The sequence below is a fragment of the Trichoplax adhaerens genome, genomic scaffold (assembly GCF_000150275.1).
Source record: "Trichoplax adhaerens TRIADscaffold_15 genomic scaffold, whole genome shotgun sequence".
Classification (NCBI taxonomy): Eukaryota; Metazoa; Placozoa; class Uniplacotomia; order Trichoplacea; family Trichoplacidae; genus Trichoplax; species Trichoplax adhaerens.
Window position 1 is genome coordinate 810,666 of NW_002060957.1, and position 18,461 is coordinate 829,126.

The 18,461-nt window shown below is 31.8% G+C and overlaps 2 protein-coding genes across 2 annotated transcripts; both read right to left on the bottom strand.

Moving 5' to 3' along the window:
* Positions 1–1,954: 1,954 nt before the first annotated feature.
* On the bottom strand, positions 1,955–4,447 carry TRIADDRAFT_60414 (uncharacterized protein; the record flags this gene model as incomplete). The annotated part of the gene is made up of 7 exons (XM_002116433.1): positions 1,955–2,212; positions 2,314–2,370; positions 2,472–2,855; positions 2,932–2,988; positions 3,218–3,583; positions 3,962–4,024; positions 4,298–4,447. 7 exons carry the CDS (start codon positions 4,445–4,447, stop codon positions 1,955–1,957), a joined length of 1,335 nt encoding a protein of 444 aa, XP_002116469.1.
* A 3,622-nt stretch (positions 4,448–8,069) lies between these two features.
* On the bottom strand, positions 8,070–10,974 carry TRIADDRAFT_64273 (uncharacterized protein; the record flags this gene model as incomplete). Its single annotated transcript, XM_002116434.1, has 7 exons — positions 8,070–8,327; positions 8,502–8,558; positions 8,649–9,011; positions 9,225–9,281; positions 9,446–9,802; positions 10,462–10,524; positions 10,825–10,974. The coding sequence occupies 7 exons, from the start codon at positions 10,972–10,974 to the stop codon at positions 8,070–8,072; spliced, it is 1,305 nt and encodes a 434-aa protein (XP_002116470.1).
* Between the last annotated feature and the right edge of the window lie 7,487 nt (positions 10,975–18,461).

An 18,461-nucleotide genomic window follows, 5' to 3' on the forward strand; every position in this document is an offset into this window, starting at 1 on the left:
TATTGCAACGTACAGGCTTTCGTTAATAAAAATAACTAGTATGATTCTATATATACGTGAAATTATAATTCAAATCTTAAACACCTATACCTTTATTACAAAACAGCTTTGCAACAAGATAACGTAATGCACGATCAGTCAATCGATTCCCTGAACTATGTATCAGGGAACAATATCTACCCTTTCAGGAACAGTTTTCATATACCAGTTGACTACAAAAAGACTTAAACGCCTCGTATCTTACGTTAAACACTAATCATAAGAACTAAGTTTATTATACGATTTATCACATTTATACACTCTTTTTACAATAACAAAGACTTCCTTGTTGGTAATTTTAACGCTGAAACCTGATAATTAATCAAAAGCTAATTTTATCTACTGCTACCTAATGAAGACAACAGTATTTACGAACAAAGACATCGAATGACTAATACAAAATAGTCAGATTACAATATATCCTATCGCGGAACATTTCTACGATAATCTACAATCTACCATAAGTAAATTATAATCACAGTGATTCGAATTGTAAGATTATTCTCGATTTTCTAATTAAACTGCTAATTTCAGTAGGTTGTATATATCACCATAAAAGCTAGTGCTATATTTAAATATCACATATCTAAATTAGAAACTCTACATATAAGGGTAAATCAACAGAATTATCGTAATATAGATGTTTCTACTATAATCTCGATATTACAGAATTAGTTTGTGTTGGCTACTTACCGATTTTTTTTAATCTTGAATTTATAGTAATCGGAAACAAATTTAAGATATTAAAATGCATCAACTGTTATAATCTTCTAAACTTCGTTGGTAAATTAGCTCCAGAGCTACCGTACTCCGATTAGTCTCTCAATAAATAGTTCACCGTTTTATCCAACAAAATAAATACTTTTATTTCTTAATTTCTTAAATTAACACAAATTTATCTTCCTAATAAAACCTGGGACTAAACCAACTAAATAGCCGACTCGACGAGGTGAGCTAACTCCTAAGCTGCTGTTACACAGTCGCTTGTATACTGTAGGAATTGAGGACTGAGAGTATATTTTCAGTAATTTTGATTACTACTGTAACAAAACCAATGACAATTAAAGGTATTGATGATGGATGTGTATATTTATATTATCAAAATGTAAATATAATTTTGATCATCTCCTTATCATTAGAATTTTTATCTTCTTCCTTGTGTTCACAATGTACGTCATATAATAGCGGAGCTCTATCAAGTAAAATTTGAGTTGATAATACCGTCAACAAGAGGCTTTCTAATTCTTCTTAAGATTAATCGCCACCGTATTACAAAATTGCAATGTGACTGAACTCAGGTTAAAATGAACACACAAAATGTCTAGTCTATATGCTAAATACCGAGTCAATTCGTGAAATGCGTACTCAGTTCGTGTTTTCATCTATTAAGTTAATGGGTGTATCTTTATTATATAACACTATAAACTATAGAAGTAGCTGAAGCAGCTATATTATTACAATCAAGTATAGTTATCGATGTAATAAAATATAGGATAAATCACTACATTACATAAGGCATCAATTAATTTCGAATAAATGATTGACTCATTCTGCAAACAGACAAGGAACGCAAAATTAATTGCAAGCATAATTTATTACTTTAAATTGCTTTACTGTTGAAGTCTACCAACATATATATATTTATTGATTAATATATAAATATGGCTATGAAGTACATTTGAAGATGAATCATTCTCCGATAATTAATGAATATCTGCTAACATTAACTTAAGTATTAATATGGGTCAACATTAATCACGATCACAAATGTTAAGACAGTCACTCTTATTCTAATCTCTACGATTTATCCACTTATCTAATGCGATGGCTACTAGTATTTATCAGCTGAGACTAGAGCAAATCGACATGCTTCACAGTTGCTTTAGCGTTGCGATTCGTAAAGTTATGCTTACTCTTAAGCTTCCATGCCATCATCACTGATTAATCTTTCTTGTGTGCTTAGACTCCTACTAAAAGCTGCTCTAGCGGCAAAAATAAAGGGCGGAATCATACTTACGATGCTAATGCCCATAAAGACATAGTCAAATATAATAGAGACACCGATGATTGGTGAGGAACTGAAAGGTCTGATGATGAACATAAAGACGATTAAAGCCACAGCACAAATAGCTTGCAAGAAAATGAACAAATTGGTAGCAAAATAAGCCAAATTCTAAATATATCGTATGTAAGAAAACGTTAGCTTGAATTATTTAGTTCTAATTGAATATGAATATTGATAGTTTGTTAGAAAATATGCAATATTCTACTCACCAATGAGTCAGTAGCAGAATAATTCGAGGCAATGCCAATTCTTGAAGCTGTATAAGCCTATAAAAATAAAACGAACATCCATGTTATCTCTTGGTTCATTTATTAATTTATGACTACGTGAAATATAATAGGTTTAATTTATTTGAAATACTGCATACCATGCATCCTACGATTAACGAAATGTAGCCATAGCTGGCAAAACCCATCGCTGCCATCATGAAAATAGCAATTCCACCAGCGAGAAGACCTGAAGCCATAAGACCAATATTATTGATATTTCGAGATGTATTTTCTGAATTAATTTTGGTTGGGGTAACTACTACATCATTTGGATATTGTGATGAATGACTAGCTATGACAGTAGTTACAGCTCCAATAATGGTCATAACAGACTGAGTTAAGGCCAAAACAGTAAAATCAGCTCTCTCCCACATCGAAAATTTAAAGCTATTAGTATAGTGGACCATTGTCTGAACAAGAACTATCATAGCAGCTCCACTAACACATGATGAGAAGATAGCCATAGTTTTATGCCAAACATTCTAGCAAAGAATATTGGAAATACATTCTTTAATATTACGGAATTAGAAATCATGAAATAAAATTACTTAAACTTACCAATTCAGCAATGTCTTTATCATGAGCAATCAAACCAATTACTCCAGTAGCAAATAGCTAATAAGAACGAATAAATAATTGCAGCATAAATATTTGAACGATGGACTGGAACAAGATAGAATCATGGATATATATGAGTATACCAAATATATATTAGTTATATATAAGCTAGTTTCAAATCAATGGTCTTATGCGAACTGACTTAATGAAACAGTAGCAGTATGAGAATACGAATAAATATGACATTCTAGTTTAGTTAAATTGATTACTTAGTTTTATAACATACCATAACTCCGTGGAAATGAATAGAAATAACTGAAAACCTATACCATCGTTCCTGTAATATAGCAACAGCAAGGCCAAATACGATAATACCAAGAATAACCATGATAATGGAGAGTGTGAATCTGTTGATACCAGAGACTGCATAAGACTGCGAGATACTTCCTCTATTTTGTATTCTTTTACCCTGTTGGATCGCAACTATAAGGGAAACAATGCCAAAAACAGCAGTACCAGCTATTTCGAATGTCATCGGCAAATACCATCGAGGTTGATTGTATCCTCCGCCAAATAAAATACAAAATAGCCTGGTAATATTAGCAGGAGATAAAACAACTCCAACAATACCAAGGGAAAGTAAAGCCGAGGCCTAATGAACGAAGAAAAATTACTTAATTAAATTAACTTTGAAAAAGTATCCTTTCTAACTATAAATTATATCTTGTAGCCTTATGTAGTAAATGAAATAAGAAGCTATATTATCATCCAAGCTAGCAATGCTTAAGAATATTTCTACTCTTTACACGTAGGTTTCCATATGTTTATGTAAGCAAGATGTAGATAAAAACGAGCACTCATCGCACGGCAATACTTAAATTAGGTTTTTACTCTTTACGTCTAGGCTTTGCCAGATATTAAAGTAAACAAGATTTAGAGAGAAGCAGACATTCATCGCAATTGTTACTCAACATTGCTGAACACGATTTGGCTGAAAGCAAAGTTCTAGGTACAGTGTATCATAATATACCTCGGTCTGAGTAGGGGAGTCCGAATCCTTAACTTTGAAAAGAACTGCAGCTAGAACAACAGCCTGCGAAAACAGCATCGAAAATAAAATTTAAATTTTATACAAGGTTATAAAGAAAAATCTTTTTATGGAATAGTATTTCTGTATAAATTCACTAATTTCTACTATGCACTCTAAAATTATGATAATAGCAAAAAGATACCGATGTAAACATGAATGACTAAAGTATAAAATACGAAAATGCTCTTTTCATCCAATTCCTTATAGAATAGATCGCAAAAATGTCACAAAATAAAACTATTGTTGATATTCTATGGTAATAATTTCACTACGTACCAAGACTGCCGACCATGTTGGGTCAAAAATAACTGGACCTGCTCTTATGTTTATCAAGTAAGGAGTCAAAAAAATGGTAGCAAGCGCAGATGCAATGATAGCTATCGCCGAGATTATCAAAATAGCGCCTAATGTCTGTCCACGGGTCATCTATAAAGTGATCAAATAGAGGGAAAAAAGTTATTAGCTTTAATAATACAGTATAAGGAAGCATAGCTGAGTCAATTAACTTGCAACAAAACTTTAATTTTTATATTTAAATTCTCAATTCAATGCTAAGATTAGACTTACGCTTTAGAATTGGAAAGATAAACCAAAGGTGAAAAAAAGTATTCTATAACTTGACTTGATTCTACAATCCTCTCTAAGGGCCTGTTTCAAGCTGAAATGTTTTAATTTGAATATCCGTATTGGACATGGATATAGCTTTATATGCACTTGGACTAGCAATTTAATGACATCATAGTTTAACAGGAAGGATGTTTCTGTTGTTTACCTATTAACATTAGAGAAGATAGCCAGCTTTATCAAGTTTACCACAATCTCATCTTTCTAAAGTAAATAGTTGTATGATTTGCATGAGAATAGAGCTCATACAACACTCTTTTCTTGATTAACCATACCGTTGCTATATACCGTTCAAAGATAGCGACCGGTCTAGCCTACTTTCAATAGATTGCATGTTTATTCTTGGATGCTATTCTTTGCAGTATTTACTTCCAAATAAGGTAAAGTCTATTCTTAGTAGAAGTTAATATCCACTAGACTGTAACATAACTCCTTATTGTTATAATATATTTTTAACTGTTCTTCTTACGCCATAAAAGCTATCTTCATGTATCTATCTCATTAGTTAGTTCTGTTAGTAGACGGTAAGCCTGCACACTTCACGGTCTTCACCTATTCTACTTTACTATAGCTATTCAATTAGTAACGTTGTATTCATGCTGTAACTTCACACTGTTATCCACTTTACATTAGCTCAATAAAGACACACAAAGATTTTATAGGCTATTGTGAAGTCATAGTAATTGACAAGACTGTTTTATTCAGTTTCGATAGAACCTGATCCAGGCAGATTGTGCGGGCTTGCTGGTATTCCTAAACTAAATTAAGCTATTTATCGAGAATTTCTTTTAGTTTTTTTCTAAGGAGGCTAGCTCATACCTGAAATGGCCTTAGTAAACCTCACCACAGCATTCGTCTGCACCTCGAACACAAGATAATTGTGAACGATGATTTTCCTATCGTGATAATTCTGACATTCACATTTTAGTATACGTTTTTCGAATTATAGGCACTACATGTGGCAGCATGCTATACTGGGTCGACCGTTAATATTACGTCATAATTTTTATATGTTTGCAGATTGATAAGGGTAAGTCTATGCTATGTATAATGCTTACGAGTAATGGCCAGTGAATACAGGTATTACTCCATCAGAACAATAGTAACAAATTAATATTGTGATAATTATAAAGGATATTATATTTTGCAGGTTGTTTGAATTAATCGAATTTTAATTGCCCACAATGATTAATACTCAGTGCCGATTGGCATTGTTCGGAATGGGCAGAGAAACTATAGCCATTAATGGAACTAATTATTCGTGCTTAAAATAAGCAATACTTCACAAGATATCCAGCAATATAATATAGTGCGGTACAAAATTACATTTTCTGCTATCGATAGTACTTGAACTTTCTATTTTAGTATGGGCTATCGGTAGTACTGGCTATATTCTGTTCTTAATGTGCAATATTCTTGTAGGAAAACTAGACTGCGCTGAGCCCTGAGTAAATAAGATAGTAGATTAGCGGTGTTAGTGGCACTCTATCTGGTGTAATAGGCGTAGCGGATTATTAGTTGATAATACTAAGGATGTTAGTCGTACGGTTAAGTGGGACTACTTGGCGCCTTGATAGGTGGTACCGATACGTCTCAGTAGATGCCGTATGATTGGCCCAAAGTGAGGGATGACAATTATACGTAGCTTGGGGTTTTGTACTCGCAAGGCCATATTGAATATAAATTAGATTTAGGAATAGTATAAGAAGCAAAAATAAACTGACTGATATATTACAATTGTATAATACAAATCCAATGAAAATTACTATTTTCTATCACCATAGTCAGAATTTAGTGTCCGTCTGTGGATAGTCGTGATTATATTTTGTTATTGATACATAATATTCAGTAGCACGATTCAGTATATAAATTTTTGTCATTGCTATCAGAAATTAACAAATTACATGCTGTGATCGTCGACTGTAAAAAATTTCATTTTGTCCTTGATATGCAGTATTAGTGATTTTAGGCATTTTATTTATTCATCATGATAATAATTAAGACAAATAGTATTATTAATAATCACTTAAGATTGGCAACAGAAATCCTGTCTACTGACTATGAGGTGGCTTAGTTCAGCGTATGTGCTCAAATCTGATTAGTTTTTAATGAAATTTCTGAACTTTTTTGATTTATGATTTATGGTCATCCGTATCGAGAATTTAAGACAGGTCTTTCTCGCTAGCAATGTCAAACCTAGCATATGCAATGATGTTGATGGCTCTTGAGTAATTATTTGAAAACCGTGTATTTATTACAGAAAATAATTTCTCAAAAGTTTGGTATCTATCGTTTCAATTAGAAATTTACAAGGAAAGCATGAACAGGGATGTTACAGTTCAACTTTTTCAGCAGTTTATTCGATAACGCCGCAAAATTTGGATAATTTTCAACATTTAGAGTTTTGTTAAATACGAAGTAGCCCTGTCGTTTGCAAAAGTTTGCGACTTCATATAAGTATAATACAAAAATTGGATAAAATAATTTTTTAAGTTTGGCTATCTAACGATAATTACACTGTTAGTATAGACTAGGAGAGTGTTACGAGTACAGGTTGTGCTACTAGCCTAGTGCAGAGAAATATAAACAATGCATAGCAACGTTAAATTTTAAATGATCTCTTTATCAACCCAACATTTTTAAGACCGCAACTGTTGAAAAGATTTCAGCGACTACCGGGAGCTAGGTAACTTGCCAACATTTTATACCTTAATATTGATTGTGCCTTACTTATTACGGTAATTCATTCACACCCATTACTGTACAAAGCTATATCGAATGTAATAATTTCATTTGCAAATTTAAAGGAAATTATACATATGTAGTAAAATTTATTCAATATCGAATTTGTATCAGGCAGGCTTCTTGAAATCAATTTTAGTATAGAAAAATCAATATTAAGTCCAAGTTCGAGAGGGAAGATTATTTTATTACTTAAAGAGTTTTAAATCTAGACAGCAAAGTAAAATATTCTACTACAGACGCGCTTACTTTACAAATTAGTATCTTTAGTTAGTTAGTTTTAAACGAATCCATATTTCATTCCGCATACAGTATCAGCCTCTATATACGGTATTAAATATGGATTTAAACTTATGTACTACGTATAATCTCTTAGCAATTCAACGTAATATTACATTGATAATTATTAATGTCATCATATGTAATAAAATAAAAAGTCAAACATGCTAAGCATATAGTAGAAATTCCTGACTAATAGAACGTTTAAGGCTTCATCCAATCAACACAAAACATCAGATTATGGATCCACTTATTGTGATTAGTAATTTGGATATGTGTTATAAATAATTACAGATAGAAAATTCTTTACGAAACGAGAAAATTACCGCAATTTATAAGAGTCCCAGCTATATATATCCTAACAAGGTGAAAGTTATGTAAACTGATATTACAATCCTTAGGTCTATATATCAGGATTGTCATCTAATATTAAAGATTCTTGAGGTTCTTTGTAGCTTTCATAAACTGCCTTAGCTGTCAATAGTGTTATAGGAACCATACTAGCTATGCTTATGCCCATAAAGATGTAGTTATATGCATATGAGGTTTCTATAATAGCAGATGAGCTAAAGGGTAATGCAATATAGTTAAATATAATAAGGCCAATAGAAAATAACGTTTCCACATGAGTAAGTAAGTTGACGGCTAGGTATGGGTGTTTCTAGAATATAGGAGGAAAAACGATAATTTTATTGATTTACATACCAGTCGAACATAAGAAAAAATGAGAAATACAAATGTCTACGATAAATTCGGCAATCGATTGTAGAAAATTAATTTTGAAGATACTGTATATGTTGAAATGCATTTTTAAGAATCTTTTAATCCGACTAACCAATACGGTGCTTTTCGTTGTTTGAATTGCATATCCAATTCTAGATGAGGTATAAGCCTAGCATAAACGCAAAGTATTTTATCGTTAGTAACATAATTTGATTGATACTTAGTTGCAGCCTTATTTTTTTTAACAATGATAGTTTACCATTGCGCCAGCCATCAATGCAATGTAACCATATGTGGAAAAATTCATAATAGCAACCATAAATGCGGCAATTCCACTTGCAAGAAGACCTGATACTAGGATTCCAACATTGATAGGATCGCTGTACTCTGCAATGTTCTGATCATCAGCTGGAAACCGAGATGCATCTATTGCTAGCATGGAAGTTACAAATCCAATTATGATAAAGGCTGCCTGACATAGGGTTAATACAGTAAAGTCAGCTCTAGACCATTCCGAATCTTGAATGTTGTTGACATAATGGACTAAGGTCTGAACAAGCACAACCATACCAGACAGACTAACGCCGGAAGCAAGCGTGGCAAAGACCCTATACCACACATTCTGTCATTTTGAAAGACAAATCATAAGAAAATATGCCACCTTAATTACAAATATAGCGTATATTCTATTCATACTAGTGTTCAGAAAATCTTATCTCTGAGCCTGGCTACGTCGCTACTGCTTAGTGAATATATTCGTACATGTACGGGCATAGTCGCGAACGTAGCAAATTTGTTGTTTTACTCCAGACTATACTGAGATTTTTCAACTTACCATTTCGTCCGTGTTCTTTTTATGAGTAATTAAGCCAAGTATTCCTGTAACAAAAATCTGCAATGGAATTCCAAATTAAAAGAAATAGCTGATACATTTACTACAGTCTTTTTCATTATCATCATCCAATGAATAATTATTTATAGAACGTTATCATACAAACTAAATTAATATCACACGGTTTCTGCTTAAACAACCCATTTAAGGCCTATAGAACTTACCACAACACCTTGGAAATGTAGAGAGATGACAGAAAAATTGAAGAAACGTTCTGAAAATATTGCTAAACCAAGACCGTAAATGATTCCACCAGTAATGATCATAACGATGGATAGGGGAAACTTGCTAATACCTCTATGCGATTGTTGACCTTCCTGAGAGGATAATAGCTTACCTTGTTTAACAACTATCACGAGTGAGACAAAGTCTATAACTAACGTCGAAGCTATCTGAAATCCGGTGGGCATTGAATATCGAATTTGGTTATAGTCGTTTTCAAATAAATCAATAAAGAGTCTGGCTGTGCTTGCAGACGATATTACGGCGGACATGATACTTAGTGATAATAAAGAGGCAGCCTAAGAATAAATATTGCAATTAGTCTCATCACTATTATTGAAGATTGATAATACCAATTCTTTAATCGGATCATTTTGATATAATTGACAAGTTTAACCGAGCTCATTAACTCCTATTAAGCCTCAATACCGTTTTATACCTACATTTTGTGATATCATTTGTAGGATTAATGTTTAAATCATGTATCAGTATGCTATAGCGTGTATTGACTGGTTCATTATGCGTCGAAAAAATGATGGCTAGTTAATTTATCTTACAAGGTGACAAAGTAAGCATCTAGTTTAAGTGTTTACGGATGGAACTTTGATAGGAGTGTGTTCCACAAATCAATAGTGACGTATTTCACTTTAGATGATGAAATAATATTGAATTGTTATTGAAGCAACTATTGGGCAAACAAATTTTCATATTTAGTGTTAAATACATTTTAAAAGAAGTGAAAGCCATAAAACGCATGGATATTCCTTCAGCTCTAAATCGCAAACGGCTTCAGCATGCCGCAACAGTTAAACTAGAATTAAGCAAGTCTGAGCCGAGCATGTTCATAAACTCTATACTAATTTACCTTCTAGCATTAATTAATATTCAATACTTATAAATTTCATGATATCAAATACACGCAGTTTTTTTTATGATTCCGAAAGGTCCATCAACTTACTTCAGAAGGTGACGTCATAGTTAGATCTCGGACTCGCAATAAAAAAATACCAAGAACAATTGCCTAGTCAAATTAAAGTTAATACAATAATTAGCCATCTTGTATAACGTGAGATGAACAGTAAATTGAAAGGAAAGTAACGATTTCAACATCTTTGTATTTCATAGTGAAGCACTTTCAAAGCTAGAAAATGTCGCTAAGATGGAGTAATGCAATGATAATAGTAATTAATTCTTGGTAAAAGAAGAATGGAGAAAATGGCAAGTCGGGAGCTCATGACTGTAAATTAATGATTGCAGAAGGACTGTAGCTAGTATGACGATTAATATTCTAAAGTGATTCACGTAGGACTAGATAACTCACAAAGTTGGCAGACCAAGCTGGGTCAAACAACAGTGGGCTAATGTATATTTTAAACATAGCAGCATTGAGAGAATAGGATGTAATTCCTGTTCCAATCGTTGCTAAAGCAAAGAAAATTAATATTCCGCCAAATAGTCGTCCAGAAGCCATTATTCATCAACACAAATACGTGACCAGCAAACCTATGGCCAAAAGATTATCAGAAAAACTTTCACTATAATTAACGATTCACTTTCTTCTCGCTGTCAGAAGCCTATCATCATTGTAAATGAATTTCTTCACAACTTACAGTCAAGTTCAATAATTTTTTATCCAAACTTTCAACTTGAATTACTAAAGCACGGCTGTCGGTAGTAACCTACTACAAAAGTTGAAAATAGAGTTCTCTAATGGCTGTTGTTAATTTGATTTACCAATCTATTCAATATATAGAGTAAGGGTCTACGAAAGCTGATACTATCATATCAACAGAAGAAAATTCGTTGAGTAGATGAGCAAAATTGCATACTTTAATAGTGTAATTTAACTTGGATTAGTTCCTGAAAGATATTAAGACCCTTCATGAAGTGAACAAACAATTAACTCGATAGATACGACTAGATAGCATTATCTACTAGTTAGCCAATACATTGTCTGTGATGAATGATAACGACGCTCGAACAAAATAATACAAAGAAAACTGTTAGCCAATAGCTTGGCTTAAATATGATGTCATAGTTTGTCCCATTAATTACAGCCCGTACATATTTACCTGTTCAGTAATACCGGACTTGGTGTTAGCCTTTATACCTCCTATAATACTGAATTAAACTAGTAGCGAACGACTAGGATAAGTATAGAAAATCAATTCTCTTTTCCTAGATAAAGAATGCTAGAGATCATAGAATCTCTCATAGACACCACCTAGTTAGTAATAAGCGTCTTATTCTTAGATCATAGGCAAAAATCTGCTTTTCTTTAGAATTAGCTACATGATGTTGGATTAAAAATTCTTAAAGACCCTTTCCATTGGTGAGCCAATCTAGTTTAAACTTTATTATGTAAAGTGCATACTTGTTAAGAATCATGATATCGAAAAATTGTACCACTAAATTAATATTTTCCATCTGCCCATACATCAATGTCGTAAGTGCCATCCTTTTTCTTTTCGATTAAGAGGTTAACATGTGGACGTTATCCATGCACTATAGACTTCTGCGGGCTTTAACTTATAGAAGGTGTAGCAAAGCAATTCACTTCAACAGCAAAGCTACGATCGAATTCTTTATTCCACAACGAATATAAGGTTGATGCTCAATCAGATGTAATTAATTCATTAATTTAAATTCATCAGGCTATTTGGAGTACGGTAAATTTTAGATTATAGTCACAATTTACTTAAAATAGGTTCTATGAAATGGCAATTTAGAATACTATGGATTATAAATGACTTTATATACGTATATAGTGAATTATATTTAACGAGGATTCGTTAAGATCTAGGATATTTACGGCTTTGATTTTTGGTATTGTTTATGGAAATAAATACGCTAAATCGAATATCATGTTGCAAATTCTGGGTTAGGTTGTCACTTAAATAGAAATATGTCTTCATAATAGCTACGATCGATCCTGTAGATTCATAAATAATATAGCGAATGTACTACTAATAAATAATACAATCTGAGACATTCTGAACTATTTTTTCAAAACATCAGCAAACACTTAGAGGAATAATTCTTCGACTACTTTTATCGAGTACTGAAATAATTACCTCAAGCTAATTAGAACTTTAATAATTTGGGATAGACTACTGTTTGCTGAAAACTAAAATTACAATAAAATCCATAAATGAGCCCTTTTAAATTACTGGAGTACATTCAAACTAGATAGAAAAGGGATACAATTAAAATTATCTGAGTTCAGTTTACAGGCATTATCAAATAAACATGCCGTAGAAGAGCCTAAAGTTTTGATTTTAAGCGACAGATTCGGAGGTCATGTCGGTTTGATGAAAGTCTAGGATATTTTGGGTTGGGTTACAGCTTAATAAAAATATGATACAAGTTATTGAACGTAAAAAATGAATTTATATTAGATAAATAACCCAACTTAAGGCATACTGTATCAACATGTATTTCGTTAACATCAGCGATGTCAGGTTAAACTTTAGCTTTAGATACAGTCATAAGGTTACGGCATCGCCTTAATTAGAGCCTGACAAATTCAGGGCTAAGTGACAGTTTCTGAACTGTGAACTACTGAAGAGCTTCGAATAATCTTTTTTTCGCTTACTAATAGCATGCAATTAGCCCATAACTGCATGCAAGATAAAATCCAATATCTTAAAAATACTTATCAGCATCTGCAGCAAATGATAAGACATTTTGTTCTCCTATAAGATGTATTCTGAGGGCAATTAATCACACTTATTATAATAAGAAGAATTTACTTAGCTCCTGGTTGGATTATATTCCTGGAAGCGTAATTACAGTAGTTAAAAACTTGATAAAAATTGCCTATTAACGTATAAACAAGATTAATTTAAGATGTTATCATTTTTTACGAAGAAATAGTAATCGTTTTAATAGCGATTAGTTTAATTTCAGGATCCAATGAGTATGGGATATATTTAGAAGCGATCAGAAATTATGCCATAAATGAAATCTTAGGCTAAGGTACCGAATGTATTAGGTCTATCTTAATTGTTGATTAAAAGCCCTTGATGTTGTTTAAAGCTATTCATCCAGCACTTAGAACAGCTCAAATTCTCACTAAGTAATAAATTAATATCCGTGACTTAATAGTAAATCTTTTTGATACCGTTTTGTAACTAGTACTCAACAACTATGAGATAAGTTTTTAATTCCGACCCGGTAAGCTCAATATTTCAGAAGAGCATCTCTGCAAAGGGCTATCTAGAAAATTGCATTATAATCTTTTATTGACCAGAAGCAAAAGCTTTTCTAATTTATATAAATGATATATGCCTATATAATGTTTAATGATCATGGAATCATGGATCGAGAATGATGTCATAAATATATACTAACAGTCTAGGATGTTTATTAGTGAATATTCTAGCGATATTTAATTGTAAAACCGGAATCTTCGTAAAATTTAATGAACGAGTAAATCAATCTGTCAAGATTGCTCTACTTATGTAAATTGCAATATGAAGTAATGCCTCCAACTGTTCTTATTCTCTTGCAACAGCTTCTTAAAGTTTCAATAGCCTTATGCATATTTAACGAGCTAAAGATGAGACAGTAAAAATGTGTATTAAATCACCGTTCAACATGTAAATTACTCTGCTATTTTTCAGACATGATTTTTCGAAGACGTAAATGATGTCAAATGTTATTTAATTGCTGTGAAGTTTCATAACCTAAATGTTAGCGTCACGATCGAGATTGTAATACAGAGGGATAATATTAAATAGGTATACTCTACCTTCGTTAATCAAGTACAACTGCCTCGTAACTCAATATTTCATAGAATTACCCTTTCAATATTAGTCTTTAAAACTGTATAATCGGTAATACTCTACCTTTTATCCTACGGACAACTTTATGATCAACGTGTATACTAGTCTAGTTTACTATTGGCTTTTTAACTTAATTTACACAGTTTAGTCTTAAAATTTTGCATAGATGAATCAAATACTAAACTTGAATCAAATGAAGGAAAATCAATGTCGGTTATAAGCCTTTGTGTCGTTTCTCAACTACTATATCGGTTAGCATATTCTGTTGTTATGTTCTAAACTGCCATTTTCTACACGCAAGATTAATAAATCATCTAAAACCTGTGTAAATGACCGTTATCAAAACTATCGAAACTCTCAGCTTTCAAACATGCAGATAGAGAGCTGATTCCCTTTACAAGAACTACCGATGACAAATCGCTATGAAAATTTATATGGTTATCATATTTCATATTTACGATATATGCCATTACATGCAAATCAACCTTATTAAAATATGCAGAATAAAAGCATACATTTAATCCAGAAATTTGTAATTAATACCTAAGTTAATTTAGACTTTAAATGTCCAGAATAAATTTAATGAACCATAAAATATTTTCAATTAAGGTATTAAGAGTTAAAGTATTTTAAGCCTATGTATTCAAATAAGTTTTCATAATATGGATCTAAAATCAAGACTATCAAATGAATATATAAATGTTTATTTCTGAGATACTTATAACCAATCCGTAGCATTAATAAAAAATAGAATCAAAACATTCAAATTAATGACCAGCAATACAGAATATTAATTATGAAAAGGATGAAATTATTTCAAATCTTAAGATAGTCAGCAGAGTTGAAATGTTTCAAAAAGTAACCAGAAATCACCTTATCTTAGAAAGTTCGTTTCATTCTCTAAATTTTGGTGATAATTAAAATGTAATGAAAAATTTATGTTTTTCAGTGCAAGTGGGTTAAATTTACTTTTAATGATAGATCAGGTCAACAGCGGCAAAGTGTAGTGCATAACCATAACTAAATTCCAGCTTGCACATAGGTATTTTCGTTAAAATGTACTTTAAGCCTACCTTATTATTAATATGATCGCCAACTATACAATATGATCTACTCTCACGAGAGATATAATAAAATCAAACATGATGCATGTGGACCTTAATCAAATCAGTAAAGGTTGAAAATTAACGTTACTGCAAAAATTAAATTTTATTCATTATTTCAGATGATACTACAGTAAATAACACAATTTACGTTTTAGAAACTTCTTATAGTAATTTAAAGTTTTATGTTACTTTCAGCTAATATGATTTCATGGCTAAAACGTAATATTAAGTCTGCTCCATTAATTCTTTCAGCTAAAATTTTATTCTATACAAGCACTGGTACAAGTAGACATAGCAGGTTCATTTGTGATAACGAACGAAAATCATATATGGTAAAATTAATGTGCATAAATATTCGTATGATATCCGGTAATCAGTTTACGGTATGAGGCTGATCTCTCCCTATCAACATATTACAGACTCAAGGAATAATTATTACAATTAGAGGAAGAGCGTTATGTTTTAAGTTTAATCGATCCATGATTGTTTACATGGTGCATGGAAATCAAGCTCTAGCAACTGCAAAAGTTGTAATATTGTGCAATGTATCCTAAATTATCATTCGCTTCAACATTTATATTAACTTCTATCACATTAGAATTACACGTATATTTAATATATTGCTGCTATATTAGCTACTGACATTGCCTTTCAGAATTAATGTTAATCAATAATATTCTGAATATTGTACTAAAGGAAATTTTTAGCGGATTACGTCTTACTTCGTAAACTGTAAAGCAACATAAAAATTAATATATTTACTATGGCCAAAAACTGTCCTCTAACCGTACTTCTTTATTTCTATTTTATTCATAGATCTGTGGGTAATGTTATTTTAAGCTATTAATTCTGCTTTCGCTGTATTAACAACTATCTGTTAAAAGATGCTGGATCGATCTAATGCACTGCTTTTTCTCAATGGACTTGTTAATCTGTGTTGGCTTCTCTTATATAGCTAGAATATGCTCTTAATCAAACTAATAATTATAATCATGCTAATGATTAATATCATTTTTTGAATAGAGGTAATAATTGTATAATAAGTAAGAGGAAGATTGTTTTAATAAAAATTTATATACGAAGTTGCATTGTCTAATGAGTACAGTATGAAAGTAGCGCATTCAGCTATAATATCAAAACAACCCCTATAGCTGTTTAAGACAGGTTATTAAGTTTGTCCATGCATTTGCTGCCTAGTCAAGTTATAACTCGTCCGCTGGCAACGATGAATTATAAGCTGACTAATCAACTTATAAATTGACATATTACCAAGTCAGTTCATAAACTATGGCCCATATATTCCGCCGTTTATAAAGTACCGAAGCAATATTAGCTGTATCATGCACTGATGTCGAATATCACCCAGTACATTCGGCCGTTTTTAGACCGATGCTTGTAATCAAATATCAGATACGAACTGACTTGTTGATACATCAGTTTATAAGTTGACAGTGGCTTTGCAGTTTATGAACGGCAAAATTTATGGGCCACAGTTTATAAACTGACTGTGCGATACGTCAATTCATAAGTCGACTAGTCACTTTATAACCTATCATTGCCAGCGGACCAGTTATAACTTGACTACCCAGCGAATAAATAGACTAGCAGAATAACCAGTCTGTAGCAATTGATAAGTCATTTTTGATAGCTCTTGTTAACAGATGTTAATTGTATAGTAGCATAGTAATAGGTAGGTTTTAATCATCTAAATTTGGAAATCAGCTAATAGTAAAGATCAAAATCTATTAATAGTTAATATAATAGTCTTTTAATTAGCATTAATTAACTACCATTAATATCTTAGTTAGCTAACTAAATATTTAATATATGTATGAAATAATGCTAATTTCTTAGTGACAATTAAGAACAATGAAGGATTAATAGTGAGCTATAACCACTTTACTACTATTAATGCTTGTATGCTACTAAGTGACTGCAATGTAAATGCATCACAATGTCCTATCACCCAATATGGAAATTCGGAAATATGCCTATGAATATGCTCTGATTTTATTATCAGTATGTCTTCAATACTAGAGTAGTAGACCATGAAGTTGTTGTGGTGTAATATAAGCAAATTACAAAGTGCTACTAATAGCCTCACTGAAAAGTTTTTACTGGTCAAAATCCTTTATTTCGCCGTATGGATAACCAAAAATTAATCGCGCGTTACTTTTGAGATTGAGTCTTAGCTCATCGCAAATATTCGTAAACCAACAAATTATCATACTCTAGCTACACCAGTATTCATTAATTGTTAGTAACGCTAATTTTAGTAAATAAAGGAAATTATCAGCAACTGTATTCTTACTACAGATACACAACGATAAATTACTTTGTATGTTATATAATAAAATTTCAACTCTTTCTTTAACGGGAAATATAGCTAAGATACAGTATCTTAAAAATAATGTATCGAATATTCATTTCTTTTTTACTCTACGTTATTGCATGCATTAGCTCTTTATCAATCTAATCTGAAAGCAAAATCTATTTCGGGCCTGCACTGCAACAAATCAAACAGGATCCCTATATTTGAGTGCTCCAGCAGTTGCAGCTGTTATAGATTACATGAGTTCATCGTTAGTATTATTGACAAATGTCAATCGGAACGCTTATAAAAACAAAATGATTCTCGTATGATAACATATCTGTTTAATCGCTTTATTCAGAAAAATAGTTCACTCAATATCTGTTTTTTTTCTTTCCTAATCATAATCATATAAGCCTATGTCAAATAAATCGTTATTAATAATCCGTTCGTTACTAGACGAATCGCCCATCATACAGCATTACCCAATTAAAAGATTTATTCATACACTAGTCATTTTTAGCAAAGAATTAGATAAACCAGCTATAATCTACTACAGCACAGGATAGAATATTTGATATTATATTAGTTATTAATGTAATGTATTAAACTAGCAACCACTCAGTAGTTGATACTACGTACGTCTTATCAGAGCGCTATCTACAGAGATGCAGCAAACAACTTGTTAAATTTAAGAATTAGTGAAACAATGAATGTTTTATCAAAAGTTAAAATAACTATACATTTCCATTGA